Source organism: Phascolarctos cinereus, unplaced genomic scaffold, assembly GCF_003287225.1.
Source record: "Phascolarctos cinereus isolate Bilbo 61053 unplaced genomic scaffold, phaCin_HiC Scaffold_2;HRSCAF=192, whole genome shotgun sequence".
In the NCBI taxonomy this organism is placed as follows: Eukaryota; Metazoa; Chordata; class Mammalia; order Diprotodontia; family Phascolarctidae; genus Phascolarctos; species Phascolarctos cinereus.
Genome location: NW_027555625.1, coordinates 380,187,523 through 380,210,317, shown reverse-complemented (window position 1 = coordinate 380,210,317; position 22,795 = coordinate 380,187,523). Strand labels below are relative to the sequence as shown.

At 35.0% G+C, this 22,795-nt stretch overlaps 1 protein-coding gene across 1 annotated transcript in view; it reads right to left on the bottom strand.

Annotated features, from left to right (window-relative positions):
- TCERG1 (transcription elongation regulator 1) overlaps positions 1-22,795 on the bottom strand; it is a 64,480-nt gene that overhangs the window by 7,709 nt on the left and 33,976 nt on the right. The window contains 9 exon segments of the mRNA XM_078150510.1: positions 4,000-4,150; positions 6,807-6,925; positions 9,721-9,810; positions 10,610-10,745; positions 12,930-12,996; positions 13,316-13,372; positions 14,645-14,695; positions 14,698-14,804; positions 21,746-21,834. Coding sequence (XP_078006636.1) covers positions 4,000-4,150; positions 6,807-6,925; positions 9,721-9,810; positions 10,610-10,745; positions 12,930-12,996; positions 13,316-13,372; positions 14,645-14,695; positions 14,698-14,804; positions 21,746-21,834 — 867 coding nt within the window.

Here is a 22,795-nt window from a genome sequence, read left to right as displayed (position 1 = left end):
GCTGGCAAAAATCCAACAGAATCATCATGTGCTTAAAATTCTTAAAAAGAAATGTGGTAGCTAGGGAGGGCAAAGGGGAATAATGAAAAATATATTTATACTCTGATTCTAAATGGCAAGCACAAACCAATATTTCCAATATTTATGTTTGCCATAATGTATCATTATATTAAGAAAAGAAGGTTTGGATTATATTTTTCTCCTTACAAGTCACCATATGTATTCTTTTACCACTACTGCAACTCAAAATGTATCACAAACTAACTTTATGAGGTACCACCACATTAGACCAGATACTAAATGACAGTTTAACTTTTAATATTGCCACAAAGAAACAGCTTTTTTCTAAACCAGAAAGAAAAAAAAAAATGAGGTACGTTTATGCCCTTAGAGGGAATTAGATACCTCACTTGATACTCTCATTCTGGATGTCATTCGGAACAGCTTATATCTTTTTAACAAAAGATCTTAAGACTCCCTTCAGAATCTGTCAATAACAGGTATACATCTCCCCCAGGTATTAAATATGCTGCCTTCACATCACTCTCAGACCCTGTTGTCCCAGGGAATGAGAAATCAAGAGTGGAGTCAGACCTATTCCATCACTATATAGAGACGTGTGGATACAAAAATAAATTAAGTGTTTCCCACCACCCTATTCCAAATCCATCACCTCCACCCCACACTCTCATTTATCATACCACCGGATTAAAACAGGAAATTGATGTTGGTCTATTAAATTATGTGACTTTCTGGACAACTGAAGGTTCCAAGATTCTTAAAACAAACTATAAACAGATTTTTCTACATAATAAAGTGAATCAAAAGATAGAACCAATCAGCTGCAGGCATTTCTACTACAAAACTTGACTCATAATTAGGTTTAACTCAATCAGAACCATTAAAGATCTTTTATTCAATAGAGATCAAAGAACCATTTGATGATGCAAATCACTGATGTTCATCTAATCTGCCTTTTATGAATCTGACAAGATGAATATAAAACCTCTGTGAAACATTTCACTACATGAAAGCTGTCTTTCCAAGTAAAATGAAACATGCAAGCAGTATCAAACATGAATCTTTCTAAGCCATAGGAATTTATACAAATTAAAAGCATTTTCAAATAGCCTAAGTGAAGCCTATAAAGTAAGGGTATTGCTATGTTTTTGTTTTTGTTTTTTTAATGTGTGATATGTAACTAAGAAATATTGCAACTATTTGCAATAAAATTAATTAACAGAATTAATTTTGACTGGCTTATTCTAGGTACTATTCTGAGGGAAAGAATTACTTAGTCGGTAAAAATTACTTATTGTTAGCTGTGGTTTTAAAACTATGCCTTGACATCCACTCAATATGCTTCCCAGTAACACTGCAATGAATTCTCTCACATTCTCCCCTAATTTTTTCTTTGAAAACAGTTGCATTCTTAACATCTATTTATTTGTGGAGGAAAGACTCTTTTTGCATTACAATACCAGTATTCATTTACTGAGTTGGAAGACCTCAACAAATTTCTGACTCAAAATGGGGCTGTTTTACAACACGATGGAGAAATAGCATATCTGAAGCAGACCCACAATTCTTAGAGGTAGGTCTTCTTAAATGAGATAAACTGTTGAGTAAGATTTACAAGACAAATCTTAAGCCACAATTTCACCAAATTTAGTCACTTTGTTCATAAATAAGAATTCTAAGGCAGCTGTTTCTTCAATTTCAACAACAACAACAACAACAACAACAACAACAACACCCAGAACTGCCTCAGTAATAATTATAATAATAATAAAAAACAACAAAGCATCTATTACATTTTAAGGGCATTTCCACCAGATTTTAAAAAAAAAACACATGACCATGATGCCCATTATTTACAGAGATGCTGAAGAGATACTTGTAGTTCACAAAACAAAATGGACAGCATTTGGAACCACAGCTTTTTTAAAATTACAATAAAGAGTCTATACAGAAGCATACATTTCATCAGAAAGACAATATTTCTCAGGGATTCTAAAGTAAGGCCAGAGTATAAAACATGGAAGCAATTTTTAAAATATGACTGTTTTAGCTATCTAATATAACATTTTAATGCCACAAAGGTAAGAACCAGTCATAAGACCAAGTAAAGTTACAAATGATTACTGCCAACACAGATTCATGTTACTGGTCTTTTTATTCAAAAACATAATAAAATTTAGAGTGACAACGGATGTCCCCACATATTTTTAAAAGAAAAATGTCAAGGTGGTTAACAAAAATACTCAAGTGTTTACTGACCTCACTTTTCAAAATATCAAAATGAAACCTACTGTATTAAAACCCTTACTTTAAAGATTTCTGTGTAGAATCCATAGTTAATAATTAAATTTGCAAACTTAATACTGGCTGAGAAAGCTTCACTTCATCATTTGCTGCCTTATTTTTAATGGTACAAAATCAAAGTTAGAATTTAAAGAATTAAAATTTTAAAAGTAAAAGAAAATAAGGCTGAAAATATTTTAGGTGTATTTAGATGTAACGTCTCTTTAATATTTTTTTTTCAAGTTAACACATTCTGGGCACAACTCTCATCACTTCACAAGGAAAAAAACTAAAAAAATGTAAAGTACCGGAACTGCGGGAGGCTAAAGTCACCACACAGAGATACCAATTCTTTCCTCACTAGGGAATCCCATAATACTTTGCGTGTCAGTGATTGACAGCTGTCAGACTGAACTGATTGACAGGCCGCACAGCACAAAACTGTAAAATCTATCCACTTGTTATAAAACAGAATACATAAAATGGTTACAAAAGGTTTTTAGAAAAAGAACAGTACTTTTAAATGCAAAAAGAAACAACTTGTCTAAGAACAGTCATGCAATATCAAAACAGTTTATTTATCTTTCTTTAACTCATGAAATTGTCTATTTCTAAAACTCAAAAGTAATTTAACAATTCCATAGGCATGGTTCCAACAGTATATAAAATGTTTATATAGTATGTAATTATGTATATTTCCTCTGGGAAGCATAATCATTTACAGAAAATGTCAATGGTAAAAGTACTGCTGAACAGTTTTACTTTGACAGAAACACAATAAAACAGCTAATTAGAAAGACTCAAATAATTCTGACTAGAGTAATTTATCTAGAATTGTCATTTAAATTACAAGTATACCATTATCATACTGTTTTAAATATTACATATCAAAGTATTATTTCCTAGAAGCAAGGCTGCTTTCTTCTCATCATCTCCGAGGAGATCAAATTTGCATTACTTCTACTTTAGAGAGTGTTAGCAATTTCAAATGTCAAGAATGATTAGGCTCCAGAGGTTATTTTTCTCCATTCACACAACATACAGGGACATTAAGGAGGGCGGCTGCATGTTTTGATGGTGCACTACTGATGCCACCTCCCTGCCAGCCTGCCTTCCCAGTGGTGAGCTCTTGCTCCACACTTGACATTGCTGTCAAATGACATTTGGAATTCATTAAAATTTAATGGTCGACCTTTAATTTTGATAAGCAGTAATTTATACATAAGATATGTTTACTGAAAGATTAAGAAGTCTCTAAAATGCTACCTTTTCGCAGGAAAGAGATAAAAAAGTTCTTTGAAATTTAAATGTTATCACTTACAAAGAATTCTGAAATTGCATTGCTACCACTGAGTAAGCAGGCATGAAAATAATTAGTTCTGGGTTTTCCAGGCCCCCCCCCCAAAAAAAATTCTCACTTTCATCACCTTAAAAATGTCATTATTTGCCTTTAAAAGATTAAATATATGATCAATTAAAACAATACAACATAGCTCACTCAGAAGTTACTAATCTATGCAATTCTACCTACAAGGTGATGGAAGACTTATACAATGAAATTTTAGAAGATAACAAAAAGCCAAAAAAACTGTTGAACTTATCCCATAAACTGAAGTATTAGAAACCCAATACCAGCTTAGTCACTATCCATTCATACTCCCATCAATCACACCACTGGAACTAAAACCACCTTACCTTCTCACCTCTGGTCTTCGAGTCTTCTTTTTCTTTCTTTCTTGCAGCTGCTACAAATTCATTAAATAAGGCCTCTCGATCTTTCATCTTTTCAATTGCTTTGAATCTGGAGTCTTTAGCATGCTTGGCTGCAAATTCACTAAAAGTAGCTCTGTAACAAAATGGCAAGTGTGCTAATTTGATAGAGCTGTTTTTGCTGGTGGAAAGGTAGAGCAGAAAATGCCAGCTTTCCTGCAAGAACATATGCCAGAGAAATTTGGTCCCCAATATCTGCCTATAAATAACAAATAATAAACACTAGGCTACCAAAAGTAGTAAAGAGCTATACAGTAAAAATGCTGTTAAGTATGTACTGTTCAAGCATTAATACAGAGGGAAAGAATGAAGCATTTCATAACAAAGGACATGCATTCAACATATATCTACCCACAAAACTTGCTCAAAAGACTACTCAAAAAGCTCATAAGATGTTAAAGCTGGAAGGAATCTTAAGAGATCAGCTGGTTCAATCCCTCAAGTTCACAGATGAGGAAACTGAGGCCCAAAGAAACAAAGTGCAGAAAACAAGCTAGACTAAAAATAAAAAGTAATTTTTGTATCTTATATACATTTAAAGAGGATTGACATGAATTCTGAAACCTTCACCTTGTAACAAAGAGTAGAAATTGGAAGAATGTTTTTATAGATAACACAGCAATCATCAACCTGTACAGGTGTAAAAAAAAAAAATGCAGCTTATACATACTTTACTGACAGCCAACCTGTCTTGGGAATGGCAAGGAGAAACTCAACTGATGATAGAATTCTAATAGGACAATAAAATTCATTTTCCTTTATGGGCAAAACTAAAAAATCTGTTATATCTTATTATCAAAAAACTAATCCTATGACTTGGTTGGCTAATTTAGGAATCTGGACAAACATTATGAATCCCATAATAATTAGCACAAAAGCTAAAATTTCAACCCCTTTCAGAGCCACAATGAGATTCTAGTAGTCTTTCATGTATGTAGTAATTTTTTTTTTAACAAAACACTAAAACATATTGTATGATTCAATTTTCAACCACAGGACAGGATGCAGATCTGGTCTGAAAATGAATATGATGTATCTGAAACCACAGTAAAGTTTTAATTAATGTAACAAAGATATGCTGCAGCAAAAGTTCACCTTTAACTAACAAGAACAAACTGCTTCCTGCTCAGAGAGAGATCAGAAAAGGAAGGGAGAAACACTACTATAATTTAAGAAAATTAATTCTTCGATAGTTTAAGATTTCAATACTTATACAACTTTCTGGAACACTATCCTAACTGAAAAAAAGGGTAGGAGCACTATAATTCCCATAATGATGTTTTTAAACATCTCAGAAAAAGGACCATTTTAAAACAAACATGGAAATCACCATTGACTCAAACCTGAACTATCCAAGAGGGATTATCAATTATCATCTTCTTGGAAACTCTTAAGTTAAAATGACACTACGCTCTGCATTACAAAGTATGGGCCATGCCCCTCTAAGGATTTTCTAGAGAACAAGGCAACTAAGATTTTCTTGGCTTATTCTGTTAGCAGGCCCAACAGATCCTTTGAGGAATGGAGTTAAAGGGACTAAAATATCATCAGTTCAACTTCTCCACCCACAAGTACTACCCCATATAGACTATAAATAGCTTTTGCAGTGGAACTAGGATAAAGGATAAACAGCCATGCTCCAACATGCAGACCTCTTTTCTTCAGCTGATAAGGAAGTTATATCAATGATATGTAAGAAAGGAGAGGCACTGATTTTTCTGTTTGTGAAGACAAATTATTACAAATTTCAGAAATACACTAATATCCTGAAGCTATTTATGTCGTTCCCAAAGTATTACTTCTCCCATAACCAAACACTTCAAAGGCAGCAAAAGGCAACATTTTCTTATCCCACATTATCTTATTCATTCTTATCTTTCTCTCCTCCCCTCTAAGGATGTTTATTCTAAAACTGTTTAGACCTTATTTAGTCAGGGGCAGTGAGGTGGCACAGTGGATAGCACACTGGCCCTGGAGTCAGGAGGACATGAGTTCAAATCCGGCCTCACACACTTGACACTTACTAGCTGTGTGACCCTGATCAAGTCACTTAACCCCATTGCCTAACCAAAAAATAAAAAAAGATTTTATTTAGTCTCCATTTTCACCTTTCAGCATTTCGTATCTAAGGAAAGAAGTCTGGCAGCAACTAGCTGAGGTATTTAATTTTTGTTAAGTTATCTTCCAATAAATCTATATACTAGTTATTTAGAGATACTTCTAATTCTGATACTAGTGCTCAAATCTGTGACTATGTTTTAAGTAACAAACATAGATCATTTAATTTTATTCAGCATAAAATGCATAATCAATACTCTGTTCACAAATAACAGAAACATATACATCAAACCCATGACATGAATTTGAAATTAAAAGGTCTTCACTGAATGTTTTCAATAATAAACACTGTTCCACAACCCAATAATTTATCTTAATAAATAAGAATAAGATTAATGTGGGGTAATATTTCATATGGATCAAAATTATTCCTTTGAAGAAGTTCTAAAAACTCAATAAAGCACTTTTCTCAGCAACAATAATCTACATATATCCATATAGTCAGCAACTGAAATTCCACTGTAAATACAATAAAGGAGATGTTTACATATCTCCTAAAAATTCAAAATGTTTAAATTTCATAATTCATAGTAACATTTTTTTAAATGATATAGAAACAGAAAAAAGAGGATGATAAAACTCTGTTCTCTTCTAAATGGAAATGACCCACACACCTTGGATTAAACTTTGCTTCTTCCATCATTTTCTTGAAATCTTCCTTTGCTTGCATAATTTTGTTTTTCTTTTCCTTTCTTTCTTCTTCTGCTCGAGTCTTCACATATTGGTCAAAAACCTATAAGAACATTAACCAATTTGATAAATAAAACATAAATGTTGGTAAGAAAACCATCAAGATAGCTGATACATCATTTACTCCCGCCTACTGATGCCTCCACTTACTACTGCCATCCTCCCAGAAATTATTTTGTTTTTAATTGTCAATGCAAATGCTCTTCCCCTTACCCCCAATAAACTGTAAGATCCTTGAGGACAGGGGTCATTTCATTTTCACTTTTGTATACCCAGCACAGTATATACTTTGGCTCACTGTAAACACTTGCTGAATGAATAAATGACAAAAGTGAACAAATGTACTTCAAATGGCAACCTCATGGGAGTATTTTCAAATATAAATAGAAGGAAAGACAGTGAGTAGACTAAAAAATGCAGTTTCACAAACATGAAACTGGACTGGGAACGAAGAACATAAAACCCTTCTCACTCTTTATTATGTTAAGGAATAACATCTCATAACGTTTTTGGATATGTTTTTCCTTTCTTTTTTTAAACAAATTAATATAAGATAAAGCAAAAACTGTCCGAAGATGTACTTTGGGATTAATTATATAAATTCACCATATTTCATCAATTTACCAATTTCTGCATCAAAGAAAATATTAACATCATTTTCTAAAACAAGTGAATTTTAGTGTGGCAAAACAGACAGTGTATTAGATTTGGAGACAGGTAAAATGAGCTTCAACTCTCACTGCTGACATAATTACTCATTGTGTTGTACGGCCACCAGTCACTCAATCCTTTTCTGACACTCAAGTAACTCTAAGACTCTTAAGTCCTTGATGAAATTACAGGAATTCTAGTAATATAATATTTGACTACTTGCCTACGTAAACATTATATTACATTATATATAAAACATTACTGCCCAAAAGAGCAAAATAAAAGCCAGCCCGATCTGGTAGAAATAGCTAAACTAGACATCAGCAGAGATGGGTACTGATCTAGGTTTTGCTGCTGAGAGACCTTGGGCAAATCACCTGTCTTACATTTTAGTTTCCTCATTTGTAAAATGAGGCACTTGGACTAAGTAAATCTCTAAAATTAGAGGCAGCTGGTGGTGAAGTGGGCAGGGTGCTAGACCTAGAGTCAGAAACTCCTGAGTTCAGATCCAGACTCAGATAATTACTTGTTAGCTGTGAAACCTTGGGCAAGTCACTTTAACCTCTGCCTGCCTCAGCTCCCTCAATTATAAAATGAGCATAATAGCTCATAAAGTCGTTCAGAAGGCCAAGTAAGATAATATTTGTAAAGTGCTGGCAAAATTTAAAGCACTATGTAAATGCTATCCAGGAGGAAGAGGATCAAGACACTTCTACTTATATGTCTGTGAAATCTATGTAACTCAGGGAGACTTACATAGTTTAGAAAGTTTAAAACCTATATTGTCTTGAATTTGAGATGAGTTTCAGACAACAGTGTGATCTGAGATAGTATGCCAATGTCTGATATCTTTACTCTTCAAATACAATCATACTTTAAGGTTATACTGTCACTAATTTTTAACTTTACTCCTAAACAGAGAGGGCACAGAAGAGGGAGGAGGATAGAATATTTGTATTCTTAATAACAAATACATTAAGTCCTTCCAATCAGAAATTATTATATGACTAATACTGTTTTAATACTTACATTTCCATGAGTAGAACTTGTAACAAAAATCATACAAAGGAAGATTCCAAGGGGGTTGAATTTTGTTTTATGTACATCACTGAATAATTGAAATGTATAACACATTTAACAACTATAGGCACAAAGCTTTTGTTAAAAGTGGAAACATATCTTAGGAAGTTCTAGCAATAAAGTCACATAGCTACTGGTTAAAAACAAAAACTCTTCCTGGAATATAATTTCAATACTGTATTTCCAAAGTTCCCTCTTATATCTCCAACATTTTGCTCTCTGTTAAAAGCATTTAAGTCTGGGGCAGCTAGGTGGTGCAGTAGATAGAGCACCGGTCCCGGATTCAGGAGGACCTGAGTTAAAATCCAGCCTCAGACACATAACACTTAACTAGCTATGTAATACTGGGCAAGTCACTTAACCCCATTGCCTAGCCAAAAAAAAAAAAAAGCATTTAAGTCCATGCCTGAGATAGTAAAAATCTGGCTTCCATGAAAAGAAAAAAGCTGGGTCTGCATATAGGGTGGCACAATAGTTCAAAGTACAATTCCAATCATAATTATTTGATAAAATGATTAATGGTAGTAAGGCCTACAACACTGATACTTCACAAAACTAAAATGGTGGATATTTTTAATGCTAAAGAGAGCAGTATTGGGAAGATCCATTCAAGTCAGATGTTATTATTATGAGCAGGAAAGCATGTTCAAATGCTTTAGAAGACAAATGAAAATGTCATCAAAACATCTGTCATAAATACATCACAAGTGGCAAGTTGCTTCTACCAGATACTTCTAGTCCATACAATGGCAGTGAACAAAATGTTAACCATCATAACCCATCTACCCTGTAAACGAAAAGAATGATTTGACCTAAGGGTGGATTTGGAATAGGACTTATAAATACTGCCTGGCTGTCATAAAGAATCTTAAAAATAAAATATCCAAACATTTTCGAGGAGAAATTCCCACAGGCAACTTTCCTATTAAAAAAAATACCTACATATATGTATAATCATTCTTGTGGGGAGGGAAGGGCAAAAATTGTCAGGAGTTTTCTCTGGGAAAATCAGAGAAGGGGGATACAGGGATTGCTTTAAATCCCATTATTTTAAAATTTTGCCTCCTCTGAGGGATAACATTTAAATGAATCATAATTTCCATTTACCTGTTTCCTCTCTTTAGGATTAAGAAGTAAGTAACGTGGATCAAAAACTATCTTGTGCAGCTCTTTCTCCCATGTTGAAAAAGCAGAAACCTTTAAAATAAGAAAGAGGTATTGCCTAATCATTAAATTTGCTCGAAAATATAAAGGTAGTATAATTTTTTTCTTGAAATCCACAGGACATCTGTTTAAAAAGAAATATGACAAAAACCATACTGAAGTTTCCATCACTAATAAATGACAAGCAGTGGGAGGTGAGCAATGGCAAATTTCCCACTAATTAGCTCTGAACATTTCTATATAATTATATAGCTGTAACACACACCTAATTAAAATAACCACTACTGGGTGACATTTTAAAAATCAGTACATCAGAAAAGAGCCTTGAAGATTTGCATTTTGATTTCCCAAGCTTGCTCCGATCTTTTATGGAATAGGTAATGATTTAAAATTGAACAATTTTACTTAGTCAAATTAACTTCTGAATAGAACCAAAAGGTTAAAATTCCTTCTCAGTTAAATTCCATTAACGAAACTTCATATAATATCAACAATTCTGCTCTAACCAGAAGTCATTACAATTAAGGTGCATCCCTTCAACTGATGCTATTATTCTGATGTTAATACCATTCTTAAATAAAACTTGTGATATTTTAATAACCTAAAGTGAATAAAAGTTTTTTTTAAGTATATTAAAAAGGACAGTAATAAGCATTAAGTTAAACAGACTTGGCCATGAAAAGGTGCTTTCAGAAAAAAAATTATGTGCTATGTTTGCCCCTTCTCCCCCCATCCCCAAAAGGATCACTAACCTTGGATATGACCTTTTAGCAAGACATATTATATTACTTATACAAAACAGAAATATCTCCCCCAAAGATTGTTTTCTGACCCCTCTCTCTAGAAGCATATCCTTGAACTGCTTCATTCGGGCCTCCAGAGGGACAATGGCCCTTTCTCGGGCAGCTTTAATTTCGGCTTCCATGGCAGCCTCTTTCTCCGAATCAATGTCTTTGTTATCATCTTTCCTGTAAGAATGCAACATAAAGCCATCAACCGATAAATAAATTATTCACTCAGAGTTAAGAGGGGATAATTATCAAATAGAATAATTTTAAGACTATACTTACTAAGAACTGAAACCTTTCTTAGTGAAAATAAACCTTAGGTCAGATCCCATCATAATATAAAAAAAGAATAACTCCTTTGTTGTTATAATAATGGTCATCTTATTATAATGAGTCCACTGTAAAACTAACAGAAGAATACTATCACTATGCTAGGAAGAAAGTGAAACATTCTTCCTCTTTCAATTTTGAGGTAAGAAACATTCTTAGTTGGATTAAAAAGATAGAAACTGTTCCTACAAGGATTTTTAATTCATTAGGAAAAGGTATGTACCTACTTCCTTCAGGAAAGATACTAATTCTCAGAATTTTTCACATTATATGTGACTAAGATATTAAAAACAGAACTATCTAACAAAACTACTTCTGACTTAACATTTTTTAAGTTTTTATATTTTACACAAGATACAAGCAACCTTGACCACATGAATAAGTTTGAGATACTTACCTGGCACTTCTATTACTCTCTTTCTGGGTAATGAAAGTGAAATATAGAATAAGGGCTAGGGCCCACAGATTAATGGTGTCCCAGTAATACAACTGCATAGATTAGAACTGTTTAACAATAACTCAACTACTCCTTGTTCCTACAAAAATGGACATTAGAGTTAAAGCCAATTTGAGGAAGTTGTTCTCAATTCTATGTACTAAACAGAAAAGGTGATGCAGATAATCCAAAACAGATAATCTAATAACTATCTACGTTTTTAGAATATATTAAAAGATGTGGGGAGAGCAGGCTCAATTTATTAAAGGAAATATTAAGTTTAGATTACTTTTCCTTGGTATACATTACCAATTTAAATGAGAGAATGGGTAGGGAAAGAGAGTGAAATGTTAGTTGTCAAAGGAAGGCCAACACAACGATTAAATATTATCTAAGGTTAATAGACAAACATGGAAACTGAGCCAGTCAACTATCATTAACGTAGCAAGATGACACAAAGTAAGCAGAAGACATTGTGCTGGCATTTGAGGTTATTTTAGAGACCATGGTGATCTAACATTAAGCATTAGTTAACATAATAACCATAAACACAATAGCTTAAACAAAATTCTGTATGGTTAGGGATAAAACGTCTCCGCTGAAGCCCTTACTATAATGTATCACAAGGGTTGTGGGGATGACCGAGGGGTACTGTAATTTTTGCTAATTGAAAATTCCAGAACATATACATTTATTATCTATCCCACAAATAAAAGAAAAATCTATATTCTGAGCCAGGAAATATATGCATTTAGCTCTGCCTCTAACAAACAATGAAGATCTAGAAAGCTATGTGATAGTGACCTCAACATGAGGTCATTTACAAATCTAAATACAACTAGAACTGTGCTATCTTAGCCTCATTTCCTTCACACTGGTAACCCATAGTTAATCCTTTCCATCATTTTTTCATCTCCTTTCTAAAAAAAAAATAGCAGTCCAAATTTACCCCTTTCCCTGAAGACTAGTTCAACCTCTACATTAGTTGTATAACTACTTTATGGACAACAATATTCTTTTCTCCTTCCCAAAAGAATACAAGGGCCACGTTCACATCTAACACAATCCAGAACAATAGGCACTAATAAACACAACACTGCTATCTCTGGTACATCCCTTAGCTCTTATGGAGCAAAAACTGATTCCCAACTCTGACAACTAATTCTCTACAGATAAGTTTCAAATCTTACTTCAAAAGCCAGTAATTGGTGAATTGACATATAAAGCAAAACAGTGTTCCATTCAATAAACGTTTGTGGAGTGAATAGTACAAGCTATCTGGAATGGTTCTGGGGGCAGAAACTTAAACAAATCTGTCAAGCCTCCTAATTTCCCCAAAGCTCTAATTAACTAGTCCTTTATCTTACCTAGCTTCATAAAAACCACTTAGGTAACTAAAACTCACAAATTTTGCAAACAGAGGTAATACGCAATTACTTCATAAAAAAATTTCTATCATGAGAGAGATCGAGCTACAGTTCATTTTTCATCAACCACTCATTTATTGTCGTGTCTATTGAAAACTGCATTCATGTGAAGACATGAATTAAACCAATGAGGGGGGACAAAACTTTTAAACTATCTCTGATTTCACTTACTTCCGCTTTTTAGCTTTAACTGGTTCATCTTCATTTGCTTCTTCTATTGATTCTTGCTCTTCTTTAACTGCAACATAAAATTATTATAAAATTTTGTGTAAGGGTATATATAAACAGTCAACAGTCTAAATGTTTACACACACAGTTTCCAAAACAAAGTCTCTCTTTGGAAGTCCTATTTGCATTCCACTCCCTAAAATACAGAATCAATTTCATTCAGTTGCAGTTGCTCAATATAAGTGTTTCTTTGTTAAAGGATCATTACAAGATCATTTTGCAAACTTTAGAGGAGTATATAAACGCAAGTTATTATAATACCAACGCTACTACTGTCACTGTACTTTAATTTACCCTCTTCAACTGCAATTCATGTTTAGTTCACTCACTTGCACTCATAGAGAACTGCCACTTTTGGATAGACAGCATGGTCGGAGTCTGGTGCCCTGGCAAAAACATAACAAATGTCATCTATAAATATAAATATTTCTTACTATTGCTACAATTAATTGCCAATACTTTTAGTAAAAATGGTATTACTGTGTCTTTTCTACTTATCTACCCTTCTTCCAAGTCATATTTAAAATTAAATTTAAAATTTTCTTTATCCAAACTTCACCATACAATAAAAACTTTCCTAATTCATGGAGGTGTTGCAGTAGGTGCTTATTTTAGCTTGCTGTAGTTTTATTAGAGGTATACATGTTACTTATCACACATGGTTAACCAAGTGTCCAAAAATCACTATTTTTAAAATGTACTTTGGATACAAAGACACTATGGTTCATTAATTTCAGGCATATAAACACAATCTATTTGAAGGAGGAAAACAAAGGGTTCCAAATGTCCTCAACAATTAGCAAGATGTGCAACAGCCTCTTAAAGAGATATGGAAGAAACTTTGGAAACAAGAAATTACAATAAAATTTCTGTATAATCCATGAAATTGGTCAACCTTTCTGCACTACATATTCTATAGCTGGCTTTGTTTGCAAAGCACTGAATAATAATTCTACCAAGCAGCAAGGTCACTTCTTTAGAATTAAAGCCTCAAGGATTCATGATGCACAATGAAGTTCTGATACACAAATTCCTACATCAATGTAAATTCAGATATACATGTTTTTAAGTCAATGCTGAACAATTTAACAAATTTTTTAAGTACTCATGATTAGATTTTTTTAAATTTTCATTTTCTAATAATGTATATAATATAAAATTTAATGAACTCTTTCAATGAAGTATCCTTTTCTTTCTAGGTACTTAATTTTCCAAAATTTCATCCTTCATTTCATTTACTCTATTCTGGAATAAAAGGACCTGGGAACTTCAGTAACTGATTTTCTAAACAAGAATTAATATTATATGCTAAACAGAAACAGAATTTTTGGATTACTTTACAATTTTACTGAATGATAAGTACTGTTCAAAGTACAAATATATCTTGGACTAATACTAGGAATTAGTCTAAGTCTATACCACCAAACCTGGTCTTTATCTCATTGGCGGGGGGGGGGGGGAAAGAGGAATGTGGATGTACACATATTTACATATTTTTCAGATACATCAACTCATATCAAAGCCAATTTTTTGGCTATTTTAAATGTCCACATTCCTTGAAAAAGTGAAGTGTGTATTCTAAAAGAATTCACACTGTCTCAAACCACAAGAAATTACTTTTTAAATATAAGAGAATAAACATTTAACTTTGCACTTACTTAGTTTCTTTCCTTCTTCCATTCCTTTCTTGTGAGGGGGCTCCTGAATAATTTGTCTACATCAGCTCTTCCAATCAGATCATCAGGTCTGTCCCACATAGAGAGACGAGTTGTGGGGTTATAAAAGAAAACTCGTTCATCACCAGTCCAAACAACACACCTAAGAATGAATTCAAAAGTTATATTTTTAGAGACCCTCTGTAGTTAGCTTTTTCAATGATGCCTTGAAAAAAAACATTTTTTCTAATCTAATTGTTCCTAAACACAAAGAACAAAGCAAAGCTTTTTGATTAAAAGACATGTTCAATGCCTAACATGAAAATAACTGTTATTACCTGAAAAAAAACATAGGAAGCATTAAGAACTTCAGGTTGAAGCATAGTTTAAAGATTATTTAAACATAATCCTTATTAAAATAACCCAGCTTTAGAATGCTAAATTTAAAGCTCCCTCAAAAGTACAGACTGTCAACAAACTGTGAAAGAGGATGATTAGGAGGCAGGTAGGTGGCGCAGCGGATAGAGCACCGGCCCTGGAATCAGGGGACCTGAGTTCAAATTTGACCTCAGACAGATAACACTCACTAGCTCTGTGACTCTGAGCAAGTCACTTAACCCCAACTGCCTCACCAAAAAAAAAAGAGGATGATTAAATAATCGTGAAATGAGAAATTTAAGAGTGCTGAGGAACAAATAAGTTCATTTATTTTCCAAAAATATCCGCTCCCCAAATGCAACTTGTTATTGAAAAGTTTCTCTCCTCTCTGTCTCTGTAAAAATGAAGAGAGACACAGGCAATGCACACATTATAAAAGACATAATGCAGTACTAGGGTACTTAGAACATTAAGTGTAACAGGAAATGCACATTAAATGCATAAATGATGGCTGAGACCCTGCTGAAAACCTACCTTGGACATGCAACAAGAAATTTAGACTTATGACTCAAGGAACACTTAGAAATTTTTAACAAGAATATTCTGGTCTTATTTATAGGAAAAACTATATTCTACTACTTTCATCCACAGACTAAAATGTGGTATCTTGTACAAGTTAATTTCTCATAAAATCTTTGGCAGTCAATTACAGGTAGGCTTAAGCAACACCTTTATAAATAACTATTTTATGTTTTCACTTTTTAAAAAAATAAACCTCAAGTAAGCTTTCCCAGTCAGTACAAGACTGAGGTTAGCACTTCCTAGTAAAATGTAAATATCATGTTATTAAACTACACATTTCATTAGATTTACTCAAATGTGCTACTACATCTATATAGTTCTTCATAATGACAGATATTTCTGTCCAAGGAAGCCCTCTGGTGGCAAATGTGAAGTCAGATATTATCATGGAATTTACAGAAAAATACATATAAGGATCACAGGGCAGAGCAGACTGCCATTCCACCAACAAAGTGTAAAAATGAGTACAAGGAGAAAGACGTTCCATTTGAAGCTTTTCATAAAAATGTAAGTGATTTTACTTTCACCTCCAGAATTTTTCCCACTATTAACATCAACAAGTCAATCAGCAAAGTACATATTAAGGATCTGCAGATACAAGGACCAATGACAATTCTTTTATCACAATGAGCTTGTGTCACAAAGGGGGAGGAAACAAGTATGTATAAAAATACATACAGCATAGACGTAACATTGGTAAATACAAATATATACAAAGTAGTTAAACAAATGAGGTAGTCTGGAAAGGGAGGCCACTAATAATTCGGAAAAACAGGAAAGACTTCATGTAGAAAATGGGGCTTATGCTGTGTCTTAAAAGCAGAGAGTCTCTATAACCGAATTAAGGAAGTGTATTCCAGGCACTGGGATTGGTAAGCTGCAAAAATACAGACAGGAGAGAGAGTCTTGACTCAAGAACAGAAAGAAGACCAGTTTGGCTGAATTATAGAGTACAGGAGGAGGAGTAATGTTCAAGGAGATTGAAAAGAACGGTTGAGGCTACACTGTGAAGGACTTTAAAAGCTAAACAGATGAATTTTATTTAGAGTCCAGGAAGTTACTATAGCCACTGAGTAGGGGAATCACCTGGTCATATCTGCCCTTAAAAGAAAATTATTTTGGGTGGGGCAGAGCCAAGATGGCAGGGTGAAAGCAGTGACTTGCTTGAGCTTTCCCCTAAACCCCTCCAAATACTCATAAAAAATGGCTCTAAACAAATTCTGAAGCAACAGAACCCACAAAAAGACAGAGTGAAACAAATTTCCAGCCCAAGACAACCTGGATGACTGATCAGAAAGGTGTATCGCGCCTGGCTGGCCGTGCAGCGCTGCGTGGGCGTGCAGGCTGCAGGGAACCTGGAGCAGACCTCAGAGGGCTGAATCATGGGCAGCTGTGGCAGTTTCCAGACTCCTCAATCCACAAATGCCAAAGACAACTTAGAAGGTGAGTGGGAAAAGTCTATTTCGGTCTGTGCTGAGACAGGAAGGTGCGGTTTCACCTCCATTCCCCAAGATCATGGACGGGGGGTGGGGGGGGACGGGGGACTGCTTCCCGAGCTTCCAGCCCACAGACTGAGGGGGAATCCAGTGGCTGATCAGAGAGGGATTGCAGGGATCTCTTTGCCAGTGCTGAGGCAGGAATCTCTTGCTTTGCCCCTGTTTGGATCTGGGTCACAGTTCTGGGTGGCAGTGCTGGGGTGAGGAGGAACGCTGGCATGGTGGAGCTTGGAGTGGCTGTGGAGAGGAACCCTTCCTCACAGTTACAGGACAGAAAGGAATACTTGTGGTCACAGGCCAGGAAAGGAGTAAACACCTCGCCCCTTATCATACCACCTTGGAAGAACTGAAAATTTACAGGTCCCTACAAGTATCTCTGAAAACAGCTACAAACCCCTGAAGCTTGGGACAGTACATTCCCATTGGAAGCAGACTCTTACCTTAACAAAGAGTTTAAAACTCAAGTAATTGGCTGGGATCATGAGCAAGCAGCGCAAAAAGAGTCAGACCATAGAATCTTACTTTGGTGAAAAAGAAGATCAAAATATACAACCAGAAGAAGACAACAAAGTCAAAGCTCCTACATCCAAAGCCTCCAAGAAAAATATGAATCAGTCCCAGGAAGAGCTCGAAAGGGATTTTGAGAAGCAAGTAAGGGAAGTAGAGGAAAAACTGGGAAGAGAAATGAGAGTGATGCAAGAAAATCATGAAAAACAAGTCAACAGCTTGCTAAAGGAGACCCAAAAAATACTGAAGAAAATAACACCTTAAAAAATAGCCTAACCCAAATGGCAAAAGAGGTCCAAAAAGCCAATGAGGAGAAAAATGCCCTAAAAAGAAAAATTGGCCAAATGGAAAAGGAAGTCCAAAAGCTTACTGAAGAAAATACTTCCTTAAAAATTAGAATAGAGCAATTGGAAGCTAGTGACTTTATGAGAAATCAAGACACTGTAAAACAAATCCAAAAGAATGAAAAATTAGAAAACAATGTGAAATATCTCAACTTGGAAAAACAACTGACCTGGAAAATAGATCCAGGAGAGAGAATTTAAAAATTATTGGACTATCTGAAAGCCATGATCAAAAAAAGAGCCTAGACATCATCTTTCAAGAAATTATCAAGGAAAACTGCCCTGATATTAGAACCAGAGGGCAAAATAGAAATTGAAAGAATCCACAGATCTCCTCCTGAAAGAGATCCCCAAAGGAAAACTCCTAGGAATATTATAGCCAAATTCCAGAGTTCCCAGGTCAAGGAGAAAATATTACAACTGCCAGAAGGAAACAATTCAAGTACTGTGGAAACACAATCAGGATAACACAAGATTTAGCAGCTTCTACATTAAAGGACTGCAGGGCATGGAATATAATATTCTGGAGGGCAAAGGAGATAGGATTACAACCAAGAATCACCTACCCAGCAAAACTGAGTATAATCCTTCAGGGGAAAAAATGGTCATTCAGTGAAATAGAGGACTTTCAAGCATTCCTGATGAAAAGACCAGAGCTGAATAGAAAATTTGACTTTCAAATACAGGACTCAAGTGGAACATGAAGAGGTAAACAGGAAAGAGAAATCATAAGAGACTTATTAAGATTGAACTGTTTACATTCCTGCATGGAAAGATGATATTTATAACTCATGAGACCTTTGTCAGTATTAGGTAGTTGAAGGAAAAAAATTATATGTGATATAGATAGATAGATAGAGGGCACAGGGTGAGTTGAAGATTAAGGGGTCATATCTGGAGAATAAAATTAAGGGATGAGAGAGGATGATACTCGAGAAGAAAGGGAGAGGTAGAATGGGGTAAATTATCTCAAAAAAAAAACAGAAAAGAAAATCTCTACAGTGGAGGGGAAACAGGGGAAGGTGAGAGGGAATGAGGAATCTTATTCTCATAGGATTTGGCTTAAGGAGAGAATAACATACACATTCAATTGGGTATGGAAATCTGTCTTACCCTACAGGAAAATAGGGGAGAAGGGGACAAGAGAGCAGGGGGTGATAGAGAGGAGGGCAGATTGGGAAAGGGTAATCAGAAGCAAATACTTCTGAGGAGGGACAGGGTCAAAAGAAAGAATAGAATAAATGGGAGGGCAGGATAGGATTAAGGGAAATAGAGTTTCACAACATGTCTACTATGGAAGTGTTTTGCATAACTGCACACGTACAACCTATATTGAGTTGTCTGCCTTTTCAATGAGGGTAGATGGGGAGGAAGGAAGACAGAAAATTTGAAACCTAAAGTTTTAAAAACATATGTTTAAAAAAAATGTTTTCACATGCTACTGGGAAATAAATACAGGAGATGGTGTATAGAAGTCTATCCTGCCCTACAGGAAAATAGAAGGGGAAGGGGATAAGAGAAGGGGGGAGAGATAGAAGAGAAGACAGACTAGGGGAAGGGATATTCAGAATGCATGCCATCTTGGGTGGGGGAGGAGATGGGGTGAAAATTTGGAACTCAAAAACTTGTGGAAGTGAATGTTGAAAACTAAAAATAAATAAATTTATATTTAAAAAAATATTTTGGCAATAGTGTACAGGATATATCTGAGTGGTGAAAAACTAAAGGCAGGGAGACCAATTAAAACTGCTGCAATAATCTAGGCCAGAAGTGATAAGGGCCTGAATTAAGGTGGTAGCTGTGTGAGTAAATGAATGAAGAGATGGGATGGGGGAGATACAGTCGAAGGGAAAAATGGGAAACTCTAGCAACTTATTTGATATGTGGGGAGATTAAGAATGAAGGAGTACAGGATAATGCACAGATTACAAAAGACACTGGAAGGAAGGTGGTGCCTTCAACAGAAACAGGGAAGGAAAATAGTAAAATCTATTAGTATTAGTAATATTATTAATATTTGTAATCTATTTTTTTTAAAAGCTATATGAACTACTCTGATCATTAAGGCATTGCATAAATGATAATCTAGAAAGGAGTACATAAAGTCAAAAACATCAGAGTTCAAATTCTGCCTCTGATACTTACTATACACGTGTGACCTCCAGCAAGTCACTAAACAGTTTCCTCATCTGTAAATTGTGGATAATAATAGCACCTACCTTTACGTGGTTGTCATGAGAATCATATGTGATAACATATGGAAAGTGCTTTCTAAATCTAAAAGCATTACATAAATGCTAGTTATTATTAATATAAGGAAAAGATTATGTAATAGCTCTTTATAATAAACTCGTATTTACCCCCCAAAATCACGTGAAAACTATACTCCCTGATCAACTGAATATTCTGATTAACTCAAGTCAAATCAACTAGCATTTATTAAGTATCTATGACATTCCAGACACTATGTTAAGTGCTAAGAATACAAAGAAAAGGCAAAAAACAGTCCCAGCCCTGGAGGAGTTCACAATCTAATGTGGGAGGCAGCTTACAAAAGACAAGATAATGATAAGATAAACTGAAATCAACAGAGGGAAGGCACTGATATTAAGGGGGTTCAGGAAAAACTTCTTGTAAAAGGTGGCATTTTAGCTGGGACATAAAGGAAGCCAGAAAGCTAGGAGATGAGAGAGGAGCAGGGAGAACCAGACACTATTGTTTATGCAGGCATATACAGAAGAGACACTGAAAATGCTTAGCTGGGATATACAAGTGTCATGTCCGAGAAACTACACATGTGGAAGGGAGCAAAGAGTGAGAAGAATGGAAAGGCAGGAAGGAAAAAAGTTGTGAAGAGTTCTAAAAACCAAAAAGATGATTTTTTTATGTGACCACAGCGGTAATTAGGACCCCTGCAGTAAAGCGGGGGGAGACCTGGTCAAACACTTACTTCGGGAAGATCACACATGTTACTGTCACCGTTCAGGCACACCCAACTTTCCATGTCCCCATTTACGGTGTTCTTGGCAAAGATAATGGGCTAATTGGCCATTTCTTTCTCCAGCTCATTTTACAGATAAGTAACTGAGGCAAACAGGGTTAAATGACTTGCCCAGGGTCATACAACTAGTATGTATCTGAAGCAAAATTTTAACTCGGGAAATTGAATCTTCCTGACCAGGTCCAGCACTCTATCCATTGTGCCACCTAACTGCCCAAGGTCATATATAACAAACACGGGATACTAATATTCAAAGAATCAGAATGCAATAGAATATTCAACACAAAAATGATACTGAACTTAATCTAACTTCTAATTTAATAATTCTTCCTTGAATTTTTAAGATTTCCTCCTTGGTATTTATTTTGGGTTTAGTTACCTGATTTTCTAATTTTCTAAGTATACAATCAATTCCCTAATCCTCTCTATTTTTCCTTTGAGGACTACCTTAGCTACGTCCTAGAAATCTTCATGAGTTTTCTTTCATTTAACTTTTGACAATTCAGAAGATAATGTCAAGATTTTGCAGTCTGAGGATGGTCATTTGAAATGACAGAGAGGATAAAGAAGTTCTTTGGATTCTAGAGTTATTAAAATGAACTGGGATTAAAATAATTAGTATAGAATTACCTAAATAACACAAAAACTGCTTCAGAGTTGGAAACATACCTTTCCCTATAAGAAAATAAGTTTCTTAATGTGAAAGGACCAAAAAAAAAATCATCTAATCTATATTAGAAACATGAAAAAGCATAAATAAAAGCATTACTCACTGGAGATGAAAATATATACATACCATGGAGTGCCAGGAATGGGTGTAGTTGCTACTGGCTTTGCTTTCTGGGCAGCCTTTTCTTCTTCTGTCATCTCTTCTTCTTTGGGCTCCTATGGAGAAAATATTTCATACTAATATTGCCATTTCCACTTAATTCATGATATCGGTTCAATAATAATCATACAAACCACAAATGTCTACAAATTTCACCCCAGAGCTATCAGTAGAATAATAAGATACCTTGAGGGGAGCTTTAAATCTAAGTACCTCCTTCAGTGGTTTCAGGAGAGCTTCTATCTTCCTACTATATCCATCCTGCCCCAGACTCTCAACCATGTTTCACCTCTGTCTTTTCCCTGACCTGCTCTCCAGCCACTGCCACTATCGCCAGGCACTCTCTGAACTACAGACCATGCCCTGGAAGAACAAAACTACTGACCTTTGGAGGTCCAGCCCAGTAGCCAAGCAGTCTTGGTTGACTGATATATATCTAGGAGATAACAAACTTCTAACTCTGTTTCAGTGTTGACCTTGTCTTGCTTACTGACACAGATGTCTACCATTCCACTCCATTTCCCTGTTTTTCACCCCTTGCTCTGGAAATAATAATCAAATCAAAAATATCAATGCTCCTAGAAAGGGCATGTCAATAAATTCTGCTCAACATCCTCGGCGTCTTTACCAATCAAAAAACCTAACCTACATTCCCCTAGAAGCGTTATCACTTCCAGCAGAATGTAAGCTCTAAAAGGGCAAGGATTGTATCTCTTTTCTATTTGTATTCCCGCCAGTGCCTGGAACTCAGAAAGAGCTTAACAGATGCTTTTCTCATTCATTCCCCTAGTGCCAAACTGCCCCTCTCCAAAACAGAAGACTGCAATAGGTGGTCCTGTCCCTAAATGAAATTTAACTGAACTGGAAAGGTTTTGGTCCAGAAAAGGATCTCTCAGTCTAAGCTCTTATGTGAAATCTGAAACCACTCTTCCCTACTAGAGGAAAAATACTTCCAGAGAAAAACAGCATTTCACTGAGCTATACATTATCATTGAATACAAAGCAATAACAAGTAGA